At 49.7% G+C, this 21742-nt stretch overlaps 2 protein-coding genes across 5 annotated transcripts in view; both read right to left on the bottom strand.

The window, feature by feature from the left end:
• Positions 1–1774: 1774 nt before the first annotated feature.
• Positions 1775–8572, bottom strand: RFLNB (refilin B). Its single transcript, XM_080384473.1, has 3 exons — positions 7555–8572; positions 5849–5958; positions 1775–4544 (listed from the first exon to the last, which is right to left on the bottom strand). Exons 1-3 carry the CDS (start codon positions 7756–7758, stop codon positions 4214–4216), a joined length of 645 nt encoding a protein of 214 aa, XP_080240599.1. The 5' UTR covers positions 7759–8572; the 3' UTR covers positions 1775–4213.
• A 3309-nt stretch (positions 8573–11881) lies between these two features.
• VPS53 (VPS53 subunit of GARP complex) overlaps positions 11882–21742 on the bottom strand; it is a 67495-nt gene continuing 57634 nt past the window's right edge. For all 4 annotated transcript variants that reach the window (XM_080383113.1, XM_080383114.1, XM_080383115.1 and 1 more), the window contains 3 exons: positions 18485–18622; positions 15243–15347; positions 11882–14861 (listed from right to left, as the gene is read on the bottom strand). In XM_080383113.1, coding sequence (XP_080239239.1) covers positions 14691–14861; positions 15243–15347; positions 18485–18622 — 414 coding nt within the window. In that variant the 3' untranslated portion in view covers positions 11882–14690. The remainder of the gene's footprint in view (positions 14862–15242; positions 15348–18484; positions 18623–21742) is intronic.

Raw genomic sequence — 21742 nt, 5'->3', positions numbered from 1 at the left:
CCAAACTGCAACCAGTGGTGTCACCTAAAATCTCTCAACAAGTTCTGTAGCTTAGTACCGATTACTCACTGTCTTAATAGCTGTGTGGAGAACAGGACATTTATACTTTAAAAACAAACCAACCCATTAATTAAAATACAGATGTAACTCAGACTACCTCAGCAATTAAAATTTCCACACTGCCTTTGTCCTGCAGTACCCCTAGTTACTGCTACTAGTTTATTTCAAAATAATACTCGCTGCATTACACCAGAGATTTTCAGGTATTCACGGTCTGAATTTCTGGTCCCGATACCAGCAAGCACAGCCCTTGTGGAAGATGGGGAAAGTGAGCGTGGGCAGCTGAATGACCAAACACCTTGTCTGGAGGCTAAAATAATTTGCAGGCACACAAACTTACCTGGTACTTGAAACCGAGCGAGCTGCAAAATCGGGATTGGAATCCAGCCCCCATCACTTGGCTTGTGATCTAATTGTTAGGTACAATATTTTATTTGTTACAAAAATTAATTGTATCAGACCCTCAGATCTGACATTATGGAGAATCACAGTATATAATACAAGGAAAATGGAGTATATCTATAACAATAGGGTTATCCTTGTCATGGTATGTACTAACTAGAAGCCCATTTGGCCAATACGAATTAAAAATCACATGAAGCAGTAGGCTGCCTTGTATTCTCCTGCTTCAACTTCTCATAGTAAAGGAACATCATTCATACAAAGTGTTACTACAATATTAAAGGAAAACAGCCCAAACCACACTAAAGGAAGTATTTGGCAGTTAGATGGCACATCTTAAAGGAGAGAAAGTTTTTCCTGAAGCCCTCCCGAAAGATACTCTCCTGATTTTTAAAGTTTCTTCTTACTGGCTTTTTAAATGGGCTGTCTTTTATAAGCAACTGATGTTTATATGTGGCTTTTCTGCTGTTTAATACTTTAAATACCACATGATATTCAGATGCTTGCACAGACTTCTGCGGGAGCAGGCATGCTTTACAATAGCTGCAAAGCTCCCTAGATTCCAATAATGTCATTACATGCAAATCTAGAGCTTTTGCAAGCAGATAACCAGATGAACAATAAGAAGTAAGCAAAAAATTCCATTATGAATTAACTGATGTTCAATTGCATCCATTTCTACTTTGCCAGAGATGCTAACAAAATCAACATGCCTGCAAATTCGGAAAGGTTTGAAGAACAGATTAAGCATCCAGAAAAACACAAAAGAATTTCCCTCAAAACAATAGTTTGTAACCATCTATTTTGTTTTTATAAAGTTTAATGCATAATACATTCTAGTTTTATTTTATATCGTAGTAATATAGTATTTGAGCATCTACATTTTTAACCAAGATTAAAAAGACATTCCTGTCTGGTTAAATACGTGTTAACATTTGAAAAGGATAAGTGCTTCACTTGTAGGATATGCTGAAATCCATACCAGAAACTCTCTTTAAAAACAAACCTATACCAGATGAGCAACTCAAATATATATTGAAGGGGATTTTCAGCTGTCTTCAAGGCACTTTTCAATGTCTTGCTAAACTGATAAAACCACAATATTTGGTGGTGGTTTTTGGTTGTTTGGTTTCTTTTAATACAGACAGTTTTAGATGGGAAACGCCCTCCTGGAATATGTAAACGGCAATACATGACATAAGGGAAACAAGAGGGGAGCTGGGATTGGCAGGATATATTATGTATTTATTTCTAAGTAAATACCATAATAAACACTGAAAAGCTTTGAATGAAAAATAAAGAGACTTCCCTATACGATGGTTTTCAGATGATTTATTACCAATAATGTAAAAGACAAAAACTAGGAGAAGGGAGTGGAAAACATCCCAGACACAAGAACACTTGCACAGAGCTAATCAGAGCTTTGCAAATGTTGGAATATAAATAATTTAAAAGGTATCTCTACCAATTAAAAATTTTAAAAGGTACATAATTAAGTTTGTTGGCTTTACAAAAATCAGGTGCTTTACCCTAAAACCATAGTGTAAGGGTCATTTCATTTATACCTAGGAACAATTAATGATTACAACTTAAAATAATCTTCTTTTAGATCTGCAAATGAATTCATTGGAAGAGCGTTGTCGGAGCAATCCAGGGTCCGTGTTCTTCCAGTGTCCTGTGGCCAGCACCAGATGTTTCAGGAGCAAGGTACATGAAACTGCGAAGCAAGCAATGATGCAATAGCTTTCCCAAAGAGTTCTGTCCATTTGAAACCCCCCACACTTCAGGGCTGAGTTGTGTCTTCTGTTACACAACAAAGACATCCTAGGGCAATGTTTAGGGGGGAGTTGCAACATGTATTTTAAGACATACGGTAGTCTGAAACCAACATGTTTAACGAGGAGACTGCGCTGCTCTTAACAACAACTCTGGAGCAATGCCTACCTGACTTTGGCATCCTCTGTCACCCTGACATTGTTTTAGGATCTGGTTTTCTGAGGCCAGTACCAAAGATCAAGGATGTTCTGTTCTGAGCTAATAAATAAGTAAAAAACCAAAACAACAAAAAACCCAAACCACACAAACTCAACCCTTCCTTCCTGCTGCATTTTTAGTCTTTCCAAGTCATTTCAGTTCACACTGCAGTACGCTTCCACACCATTCAGCACACTTGCACAAACACGCATTAAGTACAGCTCAAGAACAGACTGCCGAGTTTCTAACTCACCACTGACAAAATTCACCCTTGGGGCTATGCACTAGCAAAGTCCTCTGTAAAAGCAGGTGCAGGGCTGATGTTACGCCAGAAGGTGACCTACACCTCAGAGGAGTTTTGGAATACATAGAAAAGCCGTGTCCAGCTAAGTTAAGCCTACCAAGCATTTCCGAGCAGCTACACCACACTAGCCACCAATGTAACCCACGGTCCCAAAAGTGGATGCTCTCCACACCACACTGCTCTCTGTCAATACAGAAAAAAATAATATCTGGGTAAAGTAAGAAACCTCTCAGTCTTATTTTCATCAAAGCACATGACAAACTAATGCACATAACATCCAGATGGAATTCCATAGTATCTGAAGTTATTCCCTTTGGTCCCCAAACTCATCATGCACTTGGGACTGGAGGGGTTATTCAGCAGCCTACAGACAGGCAAATGCTACCCCATCCCAGTGACATCCTGAATACCAAAGTCCAGAGAGGACACGGACCTTTGCAATGAGAAGCTCAACAGGAAAGCAAAGCTACAGCTGTGGATTTTGCTATCCAATAAAAATTTGCCTTTTTCTACTGTCTACCTCTTCACAAGCCGTTCCCCCAATGCCAACAGCTTCTCACACCTGATCCCAGCATCTCCATTCTATGTCCCTGTACACACGGTGCGTTTTCTGAAACTTTCCGAGTTACAATTCCCTTAGTGCAGACAGTACAATGTTGGTAAAAACTAGGCACTGATGTTTTTCTACCACCACATCGTCAAGACCTGACTTTCCAACAACCCAGGGATAATTTTTGACCTGATATTTTTCATTACAAGTCCTACTACAAATGCTAGCATGATACACAGACTACAGTGCTGCAGAAGTCATTATAAGAACAGAAGATACATCATGCCATTCACCTAAAGAACTTGAATTACCTGATCCTCTTTCTGCTGCCTGGAGCTGCAAAAGCAGTTTATCTCCTGCTCTACTCAGAATTCCTCTTCTTTCCAACACACACCTTCAAACCAGACATGATTGCCATAGGATAACATCTTTGTATCTGTTAAATGCAGAATTCCAGATTTTTGTCTGTTAGCTTTTTCCAGCAATTTCCAGGAGATGGTTCTTCTAGAGAAAACAGTCTCACAATCTAAACAGAAAGGAATGACAACTCTGGCTGGCTGTAATCAAATGACCTGGCAGATTCTACGCAAGAGAGCGAACTGCCCTTGTTTTTGCACATCACCACAAAGCATCAAATGGATTTCCACCTGCCAGGCACTATTCCACATTCTTTCTTATCTGTCACGTTATTTTCACCTGATTACTGCACTGTGGGGAAGGGGAGAGAACTCACGACCTTAAAGGCAAAGAAACAAGTTCCTTACTGGTTATGTTCCCACAGAAAACTGCATTCAAGCCATTCTGATGCTTAAAGCAGGAATTAAGAGCTGAGAAAGAGGGTCTGTACCCGCTTTAGCTAGCGGAGTTAGCACAGTACATTAGATGGGACTGGGATGGATCAGAGCAAGAGAGACGGCTGTCAGTCAGCAACCATCCAGGACACAGTCGTTCCCAAGGTACTCTGAAGTTTCCAGCTCTATGCTGGAGAGGAACCGCCGCACGGTCTTACGACAGTTGTAATCCAGCGTGGTGGTGTACACAGTCTTGGCGTGCTTCGGGTAGATGATGGTGGTACTCGTGAAACGCTGGGGCTTGTTGCGAGGCTCAAAGTGGACTTCTGCTTTGTAATTGCGCCACGTGCAGTTTGGGACACAGATGACCGTCTGACTGCAAGAGGAAATGCTTAAGCCCACTGGCATATAGATGTCATCGATGAAGTGCTTCTCGGAATCGTACTTAACTGAAGACGTGTACCTGAAATACAAGGGAGACATGTGTGAGCTCGGCTCCAGAGCAGCAGGCTGCGTTTTCCAGAAAGCAGAGCTGTTGTGTACCAGGGTGGCTCCTCAGCCCCACACCTGCCACCTTAACAGAGGAACAGCCACATCTCACAAAAACTGTCTGCTGGTGTCTTACTCATTTACGGGAAGAGGGAAAAGTCTTACATTACTGACATGCCCGGCACTATCACTGTTTTGTCCAGCTGCCAGCACTAGCAGGTTATCTTCTCAGTCCTCGTGTCCATCGTTTTAAGCCTGAGCTCTATGAACCCAAGAGCCTCCTTCAAACTCCAGTGCCTAAACGCAGAGGCCTAGATCCACATTTAGGCTTTGCACATAAGCATCCCAATTCCTCAGAGCGCCAAGTCCACAGAAGTACATGTTATGTTTTCAGTTCTCCTTTGTCAGGAGTCACATGGGAGTTCTCTGCTATTGCCCCTGGCATGGGACACTCTCTGAAAGCAAACTTCTGAAGATTTGACTGGCAGGAAAATACTACTATTGCACATCAAACTCTGCCGGCAAGATAATCCTCTGTGCCTGGATTGCAAAAGAAAGTTTTCATCACCTTCACACTGCAACAACTCCGTGTTAGCTTTTCTGCAGTGCTGCCTGCCTTCAATTGCAGCCACAGTGCCAGCTCCTTCCCCACACCAGGCCAGTCCTCCCCTGCCCTGTGCTAGGCTTCCGTTTGATTCTATCAGTCTAGTTCTGCATGCACGGTGATCAGCTGGGAGCCTTCATTGCTCATTACTGCAAATCATGATGTTCAAAGGAATAATTCGCAGGCTGTGAAGTGATGCAGTGCATTAAAAAAAAGAAATAATAACGCACTCCCTGAATACTAACTTTTCTTTTAGTTCGCACAACCAGCCACTGCTGATAAGATAGAAAGTGTTTATTACAAAACCATGAAGGTTACAAGAACAAAATTCCTTTCCCCTAATAAAACAGTCCTAGAAAGATGGCTGCTTTGAAGATCTTCCCTCATGATTACCTTCTGGTTAATCAGTTGAAAGCCAGTATTTAGAAGCAGTGCAATGAAGTAAAAGCAAGAGCATAAAATACAGGAAAGTCTTCCTGGAAAACAGCCATATGGGAATAAAATAGGCTGAACACTCCTTCAGCCTGTACAAATATTCAGGTCCAGGAGTGTACAGCTGTGTGGAACAATAGCTCTGCAAATAAATTAACTTGACTCATAGGCGCTGATAAGGCCTAACTACTCCTTTACATGCTAACTCCTTCAAAACGAGAGGCCTGTAACACAGTATTTACCTTATTTCCTTCGGTGGTAAAGGGTCAAACTCAACTCCTTCGCCAAAGGATAAAGGACACAATCTTGGAGGGCAGCTGGAGAGAACAGGGCTGGGGGAAAACACAGAATTCTGCAAAAAAAGCCAAAAATAATTCCTTTTATGTAACAATACAGTATATTCTCAGGAAAATGCATTTATTTAGCCATTAGTACAGAGCTGTTGAGGTTCACATTTACATGACATGCAAGAGGATCTGCTAGTCCGAGACATGTCTGCAGGTGCAACTTGCAGGTCTGACTTCACACTAGTCTACAGCATCAAAGATGTGGCCAAGTGTATTTTTTGAAGACAAAGTCCTAACTCCAGGAGCTTACTTCAGGGGAGCCACTCTGGGAAACGAGAGGAAAACACAGCCCCTCGGTGCAGCACAGCTTTCTACAGCACGAACTTGAGTTCACGTTGAATTTATAGCGAACATTGTACGAGTGTATGAGAGCGAGCTCTCCTTGCGGGATTCATCAGATCTGCCCACAGGCAGATCACAGCAGGAAGTTATTGCAGGACATCTTGCTGTGAGCAACCTCCTTGTAGCTACTATTTGAAGGTATTAAATCCAATTTGTGTAATTCACACACAACCTGGTGGGTAGGATTAACTCATTCCCACTGAGCAGCAATTCATGGAGGGTCCCCACGCTCCTCTCTGTGACAGGCAGCGCTGTGAGCCAACACCGGCCCAGCAACATCCCGCAGCCAGAAGCAAACTAAAGCGGCCCTGAAGGGAAGCAACCTGCTTTTGTTTTTACAGCCACCTCTGCATATGTGCTTTACTACACAGGGCAGAGGGGGCTGTGAGCATCTCTCCTGTTCAACACGCTACTCTCCTATGGCCTTTCCCAGTTTCACAGATGCACCCCTGGAGGAAAGGGATCTTCCCTCCAGATTTGTGGTTTCTAAAGTATTTGTACCAACAGCTCAACATCAACATTCAAAAATTATTATGCAAAAAGCTAGCACAGCTCTACCTGATACCATTAAGTGAAACGATGGTTTAATACACAAACTTCCTACTCTGGGTCGCTCTCTGGAATGAGAGCTCGTTTTCCACAGGAGTTTCCAGAGATGCGACGCATCCCAACCCCTACCTGGGGCAGGAAAGACCAGGGCTTCCCTGGGCCAGAGCCCACCCCAAAGCCGGAGGCTTTTGTAAAGCCCCACCAGCTCCCCGGCCGCAACGTGGCCCGGTCTGCGGCCCCCCCACCTCCCCGGCGGCTGCCTCCCGCGGCGGGTGCGTCAGGGGACACGGCGGCAGCCAGAGCCGCCGGTGGACCGGAGGAAGCCGGGGGTCGGTGGTTTCCAGCTTGTGCCCACGCCGGCTGCCCGGTGCGAGCCCCCCGGTAAGCGCCGTGCCGCCCGGCTGGCTACCCACCCTCCTCCCCGCCAGGACGCTGCGGGGCCGCCGGCCCCTCGGTGCGGGAAGGAGAAGCCTCCCGGCCGGCCGCCCCCGGCGGGGCACGGGGCAGGGCCCGGGGGGAAGCGGCTGCTCCGTTCCGCCGCCCGCGGGGCCCAGCACCTGCCGCAGCGGGGCCGAGCGCGGCGCCGGCGGGTGCCCGGGGCTACGGGTCCCGCTCCGGGCTGCGCCCCCGGCGGAGGGTCCCGCCGGCCCCGGGGCAGCGGCGCGGGGGGCGGCCCGGCGCTGCAGGGGGGTGGCGGGGCCGGTACTCACCGCGGCGGCGGGCGCGGGCGGCTCGGACTCCGGCAGCCCGTTGGTCGCGGCGCGGTCGGGGCTGCCCGAGGAGAGGAGCCAGGGCGGGGGGGCGGGCCCGGGGCTGGGGGGCAGCCCGGAGTCGGGGCTGTCGAGCCCCGCGTCGCCCCGCTTCCTCATGTCCGGGAGGTCGGGTACCTCCCGCAGGCTGAGCCGACCCACCATGGCGGGACCCCGCGCCGCCCTGCCCCGCGCCCGAGCCCGCCGCTCCGCTCCCTGCGCCGGCTGTGCCCGGGCGGCGGCGGCGGGGCGGGGCCAAGGCGGCGGGGCGGGGCGGGGCCAAGGTGGCGGGCGGGGCCGGCTCCCCTCGCCTCCCCGGTGCCCGTCCCGTCCCGCAGCGGTTCCCCCCGATCACGGTGCCCCCATCCTCCCCGTGTCCCCCTGCTCCCGATACCCCCCCCCCTCCTCGTTCCTCCAGTGCCTCCCTGCTGCCGGTGCCTTAGGTGCCACCATTCTCATGGTACCCCCGTGCTCCCAGTGCCCCCATCCTCCCAGTGCCCCCATGCTCTCAGTACTGCCGTCCCCGTACCCCTGGACACGGTCCCTGCCCAAGTGCTGCACCCTCACTCCCATCCCAGCCGCACGGCAGTAGCCAAACCAGCTCCTGCCCGGCTGCCCTAAGCACAGCCCTAATCCATCCTGTGGACTGTGCACCATCCTAGTGCGCTGCCCCTTCCCATGCCAGCAAGGATTTTGGGGAGCACTGAAAGAGTGAACCCCGACTGCCAGATCCTGCTCGGCTGTCTCCACCTCCAATACACTGCTTTCCTCAACAGCAAGGGTCCGTTGGGTGTTTTGGCAGCCCCACAGACTCCCCTGGAGTGAGCATCACAGCTGCCTGGGACAGAGGGTACAGAAAAGCAACCAGGAATTAGTGATAGTGCCCATGCACCACCACCAGATCTATGAAGTAAAGCGTTTCTGCTGAGACCAGCCTGACCCCGCTGTCTGCCAGGCACCCCGGCTGGGTGAGCAGAGCTGGGGGCCTGCGAATGCTGGCACTGGGATGGAGCAGCCCGGTGCTTGCTCAGCCCCTGGGCAGGATTGGGATGACAGCAGGGGCTGGAGAGGAATCGGGGGGCCACCCAGGCCCTTGGTGGTTCAGCCAGCCTCTCCCATTGCTCAACCTCAGCGGCAGCTGCAGGGGCAGCTTGCAGCGGAAACAAGGGCCTTGTTTAGGCTGCAAAGCAGCAGCTCTTGCACACCAGCTTCACTCACCCCCGGGAGTTTACTGAAACCCTTCAAAACTCACAGTTTTCCCCCAGGCTGCTTTTTTCTAAACCCTTCCCCGAGGACTCGGGCAGCAGTGCTGCCACCCTTAATTGCATCTTTCAGGCAAAGCTGCTGAAGCTGAAACAAGAAAACAGAGGGAAAAGGTCTTCTTAGCACTAGAGGAGACCAAGGGAACGCTTTTTGGAAAATCCTAATGAAATAATTGCGCCATGTCATCAGATTTGGTGGGGGAATACTCTTGTGGAGGGAAAGCAACTGTCTGCAGCCGGCCAAAGTCAACACTCCCCTGTGCAGTAACAAGCAGTCTGGCCTGACAGGCCCAGCACAAGTGAACCCAAACCCCTGAAAAGAATTCCTTCCCTGCCCCAAAATTAAAAGCAGAGCAGGGCTTTCAGCCGTAGGCGTCTGTGGTTTGCAGCTATGCAGTGCTGGGAACTCCGGAGACTTCCTCAAGGAATTTACATTCCTTTGAAGAAATACTATGAGGCTGTTTGCTGAAAAATGCAGATGGAAAGAAAAAGAACATTAAAAATTTTGATTGAAATCTTTGGGGTCTGAGTAAATGTGCTGGACAGGTGTTTTCTCCCTTTTGATTTAAATACATCCCCAAAAAAAGAGGTTCTGGTCTCCGTGAGCAATGGGAAAGCTGATTGCTCCTCGCTTCAAAATCTCCCATAAAAGCCCTTTATGAAATTAGACGCCTCAGAAGGCGCTGGAGCAGTTTCCAGATGAACACGATCATTATTTCAGAGCTGCTGTGCAGCTCCTGGGCTAAAAACCATGCTGCCAATAACCAAGTTAGTGCAATTTGGTAGCAGGGGGGGGACCTGTGGCACCTCCCAGCAGCCACTTCTGAGGGCTGCCAGTGTCCCCACAGCTGCTCCCGTGGGGATCGGGCTCTGAGCATGGGGGATCTCGGTGCTTGGAGAGCTGCGTGACGCTGCAGCTGGCCGTGCCTGGGATGAGCAGAGCCCCATGGGCTTCTGGAAGTCTTGCTGCTCTTTACTTACTAGCAAAAAAGTCTCACTCTGGCCTTAACACAACTGACAATTTTTTTGTGCCCTTCCAGGTGCTTATTTCTGGGCTTGACAGGTGACACGGAGGTGTTTGAGCAGCCAAGTGGGCTCCGCAGCCCAGCCTGCCTCGCGCTGGGCTCAGACCTGAGGATCTCCCACAGCGCCAACATCCAGAGCTGCAAATTCACCTGCTAGGATGAAAAGGAAGCATTTAACCAGCATTCAACTACTTGATAACTAAAATACTCTTGATAGTTACTGTATACAGGGACCCTGCTTTTAAGGCACGTGTACTCTGCCTTCTCAGAAAGCCTGTTTCTTCCTGAGCCTCTCAAACCGTATCAATCTGTGCTGTCCCCGATGGCACTGGAAATCTTTTCCCCTGCCTGTACATCACAGACTGTTTGTCCATGTTATTTACTTTTCAACTGCCTGTGCACAGCCGGGACAGAGCAGATATGACTATCTTATCAAGATCCTCCTTCCATAAAGAACTTTCCACTGGGCCAGGCGCACTTGGCTTAATCAGCAACCAAACAATAGGCGCATTGATGCAGCACGGGGGTCTGCCACGGTGGGCAGGGGGAAGCAAATCAGAAGGATCCCATGTTATTTGATAACGGTGGAAAATTATTTCCAAACAATGGGAAATGCCAGGCTGCTCCCTGCAGAGCAGACCGCGAACCCGCCAGGCCCAGGAGTCAATGCTCACAGCGATGCTTCCAAGTGGTGGGATTAATGGGAGCCCTGGGAGCGGTTCAGCTGCAGGGATGAACGCTGACAGCGCCGGCGCTGAAGTCGCTCAGTTTTGATCAGCTTTTACAGACTTGCTGCTGCCGCCCTCATGAACTGCTAAGCCACGAGCCGAGGTTTTCCCAGGGCTTTGGGAAGGTCCACATGCTGCAAGTGCAAAGGCTGACCTTCCCCTCCCTGCAGGATCTAGACCCTGATGGCAGCCCCATTGGCTCCCCATGTCCTGCCGGGAACGGGAGGGCACTGCCACTTCCCAGGGGCCTGAGCACAGGGAAACCGTGGTACTTTGGTCCTGGTGACCCTGTATCCCAGGAGAAGCGAGGGTCCAGGGAGCACCCCTCCTGCCCCGCTCCCAGCAGGGAACCCCCCAGCACCCTGAGCAGCGCTGGCCCCCAGGCCCTCACCCCCCCAGATTTCCCTGTGCTCTCAGAGGTGAGGCTAGCAAAGGACTAGAGCCCATGTGCTTGGCTCGGAACTGGTGGAGCTGCTCAGGCTGAGAGAAGGGAATGAGCACAGGGGATTTCTTTAACCTAGAAATTCTGGGTGACGGTAGCACTAGCTGGTGTCACCAGCCTGAGTGGAGCAGGCACGCAGAGGAACGCCTTCTGCCAAAGCCTTTTCTGACATGGCCCAAACCCAAATGCTTTAGCTCATTTTCCTAAGCACAGCAGAGCTGTGGACCGATGCTGCTGAACAGCATCCACGTCTGCTGCCCGCCCAGCTGCCGCCAAGAAAAGGCTTGTGGAGACTTGGACGTCGTCACTCGGATGCTCAAAGTCACGGCTGTAAATCTGGTGAAAGAAATAAACACCCGTGTCGCCCGGCACAGGCTGCCTGCTCCTGCCCAAGGGCGGAGGGGCAGGACCGGTGGAGCAGTAGGAGAAAAGCAAATGAGTCATTAATTCTCTAACTGAAAGAAACTCCTCTAACGTCATGCATCATGTGGAAAAAAGGCACTACCTCTTAATTAAATTTCAAAGAAAAAACTAGGATCTTTCAGAAATCTCTCCAGCAGTTAAAGTAATCAGAAATGATCTGATTATTTAAGGGCACAAGGTCAGCTGTGCTGAACTGCCTGCACAGTGCAGGGAGTTGCTGTGAACGCAGATGCTGCCAGCAGAGAGTTGCTTGCTGTGGGGGCAGAAGGTGAAAGAGCCAGAAAAAGAGAAGCTGCAGGAGAGAGTAATGGAGACGGACAGCACAGAGCTCTGGGTCTGGTGTGTTTTGGGTGAGGTTCGTCCTGGCTGCTGGGGTTTGCTCCATGGCAGCTGCACAGAAAACACCCAGCAGATGAACATCAGTAACCATTTAATTCATTTTAGTGTCACACTCCAACATACAGCCAGAATTACACCTTGGCCAAAAGACCATAAAAAGTGACATCTTGTAGAGAAAAAAGATCACCCTTTATTCCCAAATGAGAGATGTAAACCCCAAACAGCTCACATACACATACAGACGTGCCAAATCTGATAAATACCCAAGACCCAGGGGACAAAAGCTGTATACTGAAGGTAAAAAAATGCAGACTTGCTCTCTAAAAGTGGAACTCCAAACACCCAGACCTGTAGCATTCAAAGACTGAAACTAAAAATTCATTTTTCTTTTTATTTCCTCTTATCTACAGAATGAAATGTGGAGAATGAAACGAGGGAAGCCTTTGGGGAAGGACGATAACTTGAACATCATCTTCAGCTATTCATAATTTAGTTAGTCTCATCCATAGACAGAGCAAAGAAAAATTAATCTAAAATAAATTATTCATCCCCTCCAAGGGAATAATGAATCTCTGCAAACCCATGTTCCTTCCTCCCTGGTTATTACATTTGTTATTACATTTGATAACGTGTGAACCATCCTGCACACATACCTTGAGATAATCTGTCCTTGGGGAATGGCGTTCATTGTGTCCTTGGGGAACTTTCCCATAATCCTGACACACTTTCAACCACGATCCCTTCTTTTGTCACCCGATGTGAAATCACGAGAGGAAATACATGAAGCAACAGCAGACCTGGCAAGATTTGTAAAACTGGAGTGATAAGAAACTGCTGTCGCTCCCCACACGTGTTGTTACTGCTGCAGCGGACATCATGCAGCGGACATCACTGCTACAGCTCTCTGCAACTGAGCACCCACACACCACAGCCAGGGCCCAAGCCTGGGGATCCCTGAAAATGCATCCTAAAGTTCCTGCAGCAGCAGGTTGGTCTGAACAGCGTTAATCTCTGCGGATTTATTCTTTCTGTTCCAATTCTGTGATCTACTCCTGCTCGTTCAAGCTCAGGCTCACCTGCTGGCTGTGCAAAGGGAGGATGGGATTTTACTAACCAGGCACCAAATTCTCCCTCCCACAGCCACGGGGCTGAGGAGAGGGAAGGGGAGCAGCCTGCACCCCAGAGGGGACAGTGCCGAAGCATGAACAGGCAGACACAGCGTAAGCCCAAGTTCTGCCTCACTTGGGGATTTCTCATTTCACCTCCTCCCGCTCCAGTCCCAGTGAAGCTCTAGCTTTGGGTGGACCGAGCTCATTTTCCTGGAGTGTCTGATCCCCCCCCTCCCGGACATGCAGCACAGCTTCTAGTAAATACAGCCCCAAGGCCCAAACTTGACCTGATAGGGAGCGTGACCCCCCCAAGAAGGCATCTGACAGTACATTTGCTCCTCACCTGCCAAACTTGTCTGGGACTTCTTTTTCTGCACATGCAAGTGATCAACATGACTGGCTGATCTGTCCCTAAACCCACACGGGATTCAATCATTTGTGGTTGGGCATGTGCCTTCAAAGTCCCCCCAAAAAGTACAGAAGAGTTTGGGAAGAAATCCAGCGTTACCAATGCCGAAGTGATGTCTCCCTGCACTGACACTCCTTGGGGAAGCTCACAATGGGCAGGGCGCAGACACCCACGGACCCAAACCCTGCTCCGTGCTGGCTTTGTGGCAGGGTGCCAGCAGGAGCTGGTCCCCCAGGAAGGGGGGACTGGGTTATCCAAAATATTTCACCTCTGGTTCTTCTCCTCTCTGCACCGGTGCGAGCTGAAGCTCAGAGGAGGAAGAGGAGAGGAAGGTCCTCAAAGGCTGAGCCTGGTGTAAGTGTCCTGTCCAGGAAGAGGCCACAGCTCCCTGTTAAAGCCAACATTTAAAAATGTTAAAGCAACCTCTCCTTGCAGGGCACTGAGGGTGCCAAAGGGGCACACCCCTGCTCGGGACACACTGGCTGGCGTGGGAATGAGGGGCTGGTGCTGTCTGCCGCTCACTCCATGAACGGCCCTTTGTGAAGGGAGGGCGAGATGCAGTCCAGGAACTCCCATCAGGGACAGCGGGAGAGCCCAGCACATGTGAGAGAAATAACAAGCAGCTGGAGATGGGCTCTGCAGATGTCTAGTTTGGCCTTTAAGCTGCAAGTGACCGAGTCTGCCGGCTTGTTGGCAGGAGGTTTGCCAAGGTGCTGAAGGCATTAATTCAGCATTTTCCTCTGGTTCTGCAAAGGATTTGCCTTGCTGTTTTACTGGTGGTTTATGTATGCCTGTCCTGGGAGCGGGGGAGAAATTTGCTCTGGGCTTCTCTCCCCAGCATCTCATTACTTCAGTGGAGCTGCAGATGCCGGGATCCCAGCTGTTAAAGGGTTGGATTTTTTTGGCGGTGGTGATGGTTTGGGGGTGGCTCCCCCCCTGCCCCACAATAAATAATGAAACAGAGGAACAGCCCTACAACAGGAGGCGAGCAGTAACACCGAAATCCTTGGTGCCGCAGCAGGAGCTCAGCCAGGCTGAAGGCTGGGACACCAAGTGTATCACAGCCAGATATTCTCTGAATCCAGCTAAACTGTTTTTGTAGCTGCTGACTTCCAGATACCTCTATTTTCTCCACCATGTGGACCCAGCACTGTCCTGGGTTTCACGCCTGCTGAGCTAATGGCAAACACCTTTGTCTGAATGGAGATGCAGCACCACGGTGTATGATGGTTAAGAGACACAGGGAATGGGAGTGATGGGACGTAGATATTTCAGCAGCATACTGTAAATCACAAGTCTGATAAGCTTTGCTCCCAGTCACTGCAGCTAGTCCTGGGCAACAGAATTTCCTTCTGCCTGCTTAGAGTCTTTTTTTGATGAGTTTCTCCAGTTTCCGTATCCGAGAGGACTCCTGCTCAGGTGTAGGAGCGCTCAACGAGAGGGAGCCTGTGTTCTCCACTCCGGAGGGGGGAGCCGGGAGGCGCTGGCGGAAAAGGTCCAGCATGCTGCTTTGCTCGCTTCTCTTCAGGCCCTGTGGGAGCAAAGAACAGTGAAGCAAGACTGTTAGACTTCAACGATCTGGGAGTGGGTGTTCGTGATGATATCTGCAGGAGAGCCCATTTCAAACCTCAACCTTTTGTTCACCCACCAAGAGCTGTGCATAGAGCTCTGGATGATCCCAAGACAACTGGGCTCAGCCCCAGGAGCCAGAGCAGGTATGAGCATGTGAAGTGAACTGAAAAGCTATTCCTCAGTAGCAAATCCACAGACTTTCAGAGTACAGAGGATACACTTGCCTTAGAGTGCTTTTCCCACTCCAAAACCCATCTATATTTCTACTCCAAAAAAAAGCACCAACAATCTCCATGCAGTGCTAGCAGACGAGCAGAAACTCTGTGGGATAGTTTCTAACCTTCATGTCTAGTATCTTCTGGAAAGTGTCGGTGCTGCAGTCAGCAAGGAGCTTGATGTAATTGTCGACAAACACAACTGGGGGCTCGTGCGGAGCCATAACTACCTGCCAAGACAGGAAAAAAAAAAAGAGATCAGACAAATTCTACGAGTTAAAGCCAGTGTGTAGTCAACTCAGGCACACAAGCTGACAGCAGGACTGGCTTCTCCTAAAACAAAATGCTTAAGGAGGAGGCTGTACGTGCTGCTAATAACTGAGAAGTAAAGGTGAGTGAAGTAAGGAGCAGGGAGCAGGAGGGGGTCTCTTTCCACAGAGCAGCGGTTCTCGGACCCAAGGGGCTGCATATCCTATTTCAAAGAGCAGCAGGACTCTGTCTGTGGCCTGTGGGCTGGCAGGCGCTGGCGTATTGTCAAAGCTCAAGATTTTATCTTGTTGCATGGGGAAGGCTAGCTGGGGACTTGCTTGGGGGAGGAAGGCAGCACTGCTGGTGGTGGTGACGCTTCGAAAGTCCCCAGCAGATCAGGCAGCCTGGACACAGTCCAGACCCTCGCTTGGATTGCGTGTCCCTCTCGTTCCCTCCTGCCCAGAGGCAGGGTAGAGACAGTCTGTCACAGGGGGAATCTGACAACACTCTGCAGTCACTGCCTCCGTCCCCAGGACAGTGTGGGTCAGAGCAATCTGCTGTGCAGTCCTGCTTCTGGCACGTAACCTGATGGGTGAGCAGTGCCGCACACAGCTGCTCCTGCCCTTTGGTGCAGCTCCTCTTGTACGCTCCTCTGGAGAGACTGGGATGCAGTTGTGAATGCCCTGCTGACATCTGCCCTGGAGCACATACCCTCTTAGTCCCAGCAACGGTCAAGTCAGGAAAAAAAATTAAAATAGCCTTGAAGCTGGAAAGATGATTACTCATTGTTGTATTTTCCTTACATAAGCAGCAAGCTCCATGGAGAACACATCTTTTGATAATGCTGGGCAGCAAAACCATCTTTCTGGGGAAGTGTGTGTGTGTGTGTGAATGTGTGTGCTCATGCAGGGCAGAAACAGCACAGGACCAGACTCTTCCCTGCCTCTGAAAACATTTCCATATGTTTCCACTGACCCAGCTCACCCCACACTGTATTCTGTCACAGAGACATTTCTTTCTTTCCCTGCACTTCAGACCAATGAAACATCATAGCCATGTATACACTTATAAATCCTTAATTTACAGCCCTTGTAAAAATCTTCTGCCAAGATGAAAAGCTGGAACTTCAGACAGCGTAGCCAGAAACAGCTCTGCAGAACACGCGCACCCTGATGCCCCCCCCACCCTGCACTTGCATCTGTGTTTGTAGGGCTTAGCTGAATGTGTTTGTACCATCTACGGCTCCACGATGCTCCTACTGAACTAGCTGCACTGGTGTAAGACTGGGCATGCTACTGTATGGTGGGATCGTACGCAACACGGGCATCGCTTCTGCCACCTCGGTACTAGACAGGAGAGCCCTGAACTGAGGAGGAACGAATTGGCCTGTGCTTCTGATGGAGTGAAATAGCTCTATGAGAGAAGGCTCTTTATTGTACAATCTGGAAACAGCAGGGAGAGCCTGAGCACTGATAAAAAGAGACAACCCACAAGGCAAATGGAATGGCCAGAGACGACCAGTCAGCTCCAGGCTCTTGCTAGGAAACCTTCCTGCAGAAATACCGGTGGTCCAGCAGGGGCAGGCACTTCTGAGAGGCGCTTTTTTTTCTCCCAAACCCAAGAAATGGGTGCTGACACCAGCCCCAAACACTGCACGTGGCTCACCTAGATCCAGGGTGATCTATTCAGTCACTATGACTAATAAACCTGCCCCAGCGAACCATTCAGCCCCATCGCCTGCCAGTTACACGGGGCCTTATTTTGTAAAACAGCTCTGTGGAGCACTGAGCACCAGAAGCGTACCGCTGTTGAATTACTAGTTACACTGACAGGGAGCCCTCAGCTGGGGCCAGCAGAAGCGCTTTATGCAGCAGCAGGGCAAGCCGAGGATGTCTGAAAAAAGCAGCCACGCTGCTACAGCACAGCCTGAGGAGCAGCAGCACTCCGCAGCCTGCACTCCCTGCCTGAGGTGCTTCCTATACTGCTTTCACCTCAATCCCTATGAAGCCAACTGATGTTAAGGGTAGACAAATCAACTCCATTACTTTTCTGATTCCCATACAAGCTCCAAGGAGAGACCCATTTCTGTGTGCAGCAAGCACCAATCTCCCCTGCCCTGCTGTCTGCAGTACCACGGTATTTTTCTTCAGGTCATTTCTAAGAAAATTTAGACTTGCTTTAATGTATCCACTAACATCTCAGTCTCCTTACCCCAAAAGCACGGATTTGTAGAACTCATTTCTGAACGCAGAACATGAACTCAGCTGTGACATTACCTTGGGCATGGGAGCAAAGCCACAGTGAGCAGCAGGCAAGCAAGGAGAGCCCGGGCTCCGCACCTCCTCCTTGCCTTGGCTGTGCTTTACAGGAGGTCTGGCTGGCAGCTGCCTGTCCTGCCTGACCCGAGGTCCCACTAATTCACTTGCAGGAACATCTTCACAGCATTGCTAGTGAGCAGGGGGCAATCCCATGGCCCAGGAGGGTACAACTGCACAGCTCCCATGCCTTCTCCTGGGATTGAACCCAACTTCTTATGCCAGCAACAGGGGGGAAGGGGAGATTGCTTTGCTTGTTACTTTTTATGAAGACAACACACTGCTTTTGGGTCATTTTCCAGGCACCAGGTCTGGAAAATGAAAAAGGACTCTGGTGAATACAGTAACCCAGACATGTTTGCACTGGCTGTTACACTAGACAGTAAACAGGTGACTCAAGCACGGCTTGGCTTCCCTGTGCGATGGAGTCTGCACAAAGGCCTGGAGTAACCTGAACTGGAGGGTTTGCCCTGTGGCAGACACTTATGGATGCTAGCTCTCATTTTCACAAGCTCCTGAGGGAATCTAGCGCCCCAGCTCTCCTAGTGAGCAGAACCTGAGCCCTTGGTTACCTTGAAAAACGAGGGTGAAAACTCAAATGCAATCTTAAAGGAGAGTGGGGGCAAACCCAAGGCAACTAAGCCAGTTCTGTAGAACAGCTGGCAGCGCACCCGAACAAGCTCGCATACATTCATGTGCAATTGCAGATTGCCGCGTTCTAAAGGAAGGGCCCCCTGGAATTTGCTTGCTCTGATTCCCAGTCCAGCAGTCTGGCTGGCAGGTTATCAAAAGTCTTGAGTTACCTTCAGGATCATTTCAGCCCGAGTCATGCCTTTCACCACTATCTTTGTGTAGCTGGCAGGAGCCTTCCTCACCACTTGGGACCCAATGGAGGGCAGATCCAGGAGAACCATCTTCAGAGAGTGAGTGTCCAGCAGCAGCTGCAATAGTTAATCGCACCCTGTTATTCAGGTCCCTTTTCCCAAGCTCCATTAGCTGTTATAATCCAACATCCTTAAAACTCTAATACTTCCCACATTGGAAGAAGTCCTGCTAATGGTTCTGCAGGAACAGGAGGGACTGACCCACGTAATGAGAGTCAAGGAGCCACGATCACCCGTGGCTACGTGTCAGCACCATCTGTTGATTTTAACAGAGCACTGCTCTGCTGACTTGAAATGACTTATGGCAGCTCAAGATCTGGCACGTCAGGCATGGATTTCCAGTCCTCTTCCCCTGGACAGCATAAAGCGAAACAGTCTCAATTACCTGTAGCTGTAACATTATTTAAATACTGAGGTCAAATGAATTAACACCATGCTTCCTCCTGCATCCAGCCACCCACTGGGTCAGGTTTTCTGCATTTACTTAACCACTTGATTTTGGTTTTTTTTTTCTTTAAAAAGAAAACTACAACACAGTACAGCTATGCTGAGAACGGCTCAATAGCCTGTGCTCCGTGGCAGACTGAAACACACAGCCTGTACATTGTTTTTTACTAGAGTAGTGGCTAAATAAGCAGCAAACAGCAGCCTGAAATTTAGCCCAGACAAAGCACTGTCTGATGACAAAATGCTATGGGTTAGGGTTTCTTAGAGCAAAATTACCCCAAATACCATACTCTTCTGATTATACAAGGTACATCTGAAGAGGGGAGACAAGCCTAGTGGACAGAAATCTGAAATCACACTAGAGGAAGAGTAGCACAATTTATTTCTACAGCAGCGAGTGTGAAAGCCTGCTGGGCTGTCGGCATACCCAGTGCGTTCCCTACAGAGGGGCTCTCAGGAGCAGGTGGAAGTTCATTTTTCTGGAGCGATACACAACATCACGGGCATTGCAGAACCCCCCAGCCATCACCTCACACAATACGAGCATTTCTGGTATGGCTTTCAGCACACGTGGGAATTCAGTTCAAATACAAAGGACAGAGCCGAGGAGGAGGGGTGGTGGGTCACGCCAGTTCAAATCTGGACCCTGTTATCTGCGGCAGCGTATCATTGCTGTGCGCTGCCTGTTTCATGCTTTGCCATCAATCTTGTCCTGGGAAGCTAGGAAACCACAGCATAAACCAGCAGCTCTGTGCACCCAGGAGCTGCTGGAGCCTGATGTCAACTCAGGCTGTCATAGCTGGATTCCTGTGTGTCTATGAAGGATCCCGTAGATGGAAGATTTTTCCATGGTTGGGGAATACACATCTTTCCCCCATAAACTTGCTCATGTCTAATAGGAGTTCTGTGCACTCTGCAGCCTTTCCCGCAGCCACAGCACTCACAGGCTCTGTCCCCTTACCCTATTTCCCCTCATTATCCACTCCAGGTCTCTGAGACTGAGAGCTGTTGTTACGTTAGAGACACAAACACAGAAAGCGAAACCTCGTAGGTCTCGTTCCCCGCACTGAACACCTCCATAAATACCACCCTGGTGCCCAGATTTCAAACATGATTATTAGCAAACAGCAAGAAAAGCTGTGTTTAGGACTGGGAAGGCCAGGAAAGCATATTCCACAGCAACATTTGCACCAAAGGAGAGAAACCGGTGCAGGAAGATGCCAATGGGTGACCAGGGGTGTGTTCAAAAGATGCTAAGGCAATTGAGGACCTACATGCTGTGGAGAGAGAGGACATCAGTTTCTGAAGACCTCTGTACATCTAACCCCAGGAAGGTATGTCCCACTTAAAATGAGATATATTCATTGTGAAACAGGCTAATAGAAACCTTCCCAGCCTGCTTTAAAGCAGCAAATTGGGCCTGTTATTCCAATACAGTGACATTAAAACCTTTTAACATCAGACACAAGCCCACTGCTGGCAACCGGTTAATAACTTTAGATGCTTTTTAAAAAAAAAAAAAAAAAAAAAAAAAAAAAAAGAGAGAGACTTCATTCAATCACTCTCAGGTTATTGCTCATCGCACAAGATGAGCAGGAACCGCGCTCCACTCATTTGCTTTCCATTAAGAAAGAGGAAGGTTTTGATGTAAAGCTCGAGTTTCATTTTGCAGACACACACTGCTCAGAACCCATCTTTGATGCCTAAAACCCAAGCAGCTTTTAAGGCACTGATTTGAAGTTCACGGCAGTCCCATTAGGGATGATTTTGCTTTGCTTTTTTTTTTTTTATTTTTTTTCCTCCTAATTAGCCCACAGGGGAACAGCCGTATGTGCAGGGAACAGCTGAAAGCCTGCCTCATCCAAACATCATCCTCACAGAGTAGCGGGGTCCCAGCCCACAGGGTGGGAGATGAAGGGTCCCAGCCCTGCAGCTGCACCCATGGTCTCAAGACAATAAATACCCTGTGCTGCCCACCCATGTGCAACGCAGGGATGGGGGCTCTGACAAGGGGCAGTGTTTCAACAGAAATGTTAACGTTAATTTGAGTGGCAATAATTCAGCGTCCTTCCTTCCCTGAGGCTGCGTCTCACCATCTTGCGTTATCTACAGCTCTCACAGAGCAACAGGGAGGCAGGTTCCTGGGAGAAAGCTGGGCAGTCCCGAGCCCCAGGGGTTGCGTTGTTGCTTCTGTGGGTCTCAGTTACTCAGTCGCAGAGGTGGGAACGACTCTTCCCCGCCACTTGTGTGTTTGCAATGTCTGAGGAAGCCAGGCCTGGAAGGCATTTATGCAGGAAAAGTCCTGCCTTCCAGGCACTGCAGCATCACTTGCCTAGTGACATTCAAAACTCCCACCAAACCCCGGACCCTCATTTAGCAATTTTTTGGGACAGAATAGAGAAAACACTGAGCTACGCCTCCACAACCCCATCCTTCCCACACCTCTGGGAAGAAGACAGCAGCCATCCACAACTAGCATGCAAACTGGAGGAGGCAAAAACCTATTTGCACTCACTGGAACTCAGCCAGGATGCAGGCTCTAGCAAAACCGCCATCAGGCTGTGGAGGAGCCCTTGGGCTCCCACGGCTTTACTTCCTCAGAGAGGAAGGAGCCAGCACCTGGGAGCAGCGCTTAGAGTCCCTGGGAGGACCTAGCATTGCTCTGCTTGGGAGCTGGCATGCTGCCACCACGGGCACATGGTGCTGAGCACCGCCGTCACTGGGCCCGCG

Source organism: Falco punctatus (assembly GCF_963210335.1).
Source record: "Falco punctatus genome assembly, chromosome: 1".
NCBI lineage: Eukaryota > Metazoa > Chordata > Aves > Falconiformes > Falconidae > Falco > Falco punctatus.
The sequence above is the reverse complement of the archived record's forward strand: the minus strand, read 5'-3'. Positions and strand labels throughout refer to the sequence as shown.

Coding starts and splice junctions, on each gene's coding strand:
- RFLNB (XM_080384473.1), bottom strand. CDS start 7,758: ATGGTGGGTCGGCTCAGCCTGCGGGAGGTACCCGACCTCCCGGACATG. Junction 5,959..7,554: donor CGCCCGCGCCCGCCGCCGCG/GTGAGTACCGGC, acceptor CTTTTTTTGCAG/AATTCTGTGTTTTCCCCCAG. Junction 4,545..5,848: donor TTACCACCGAAGGAAATAAG/GTAAATACTGTG, acceptor CTTGTATTTCAG/GTACACGTCTTCAGTTAAGT.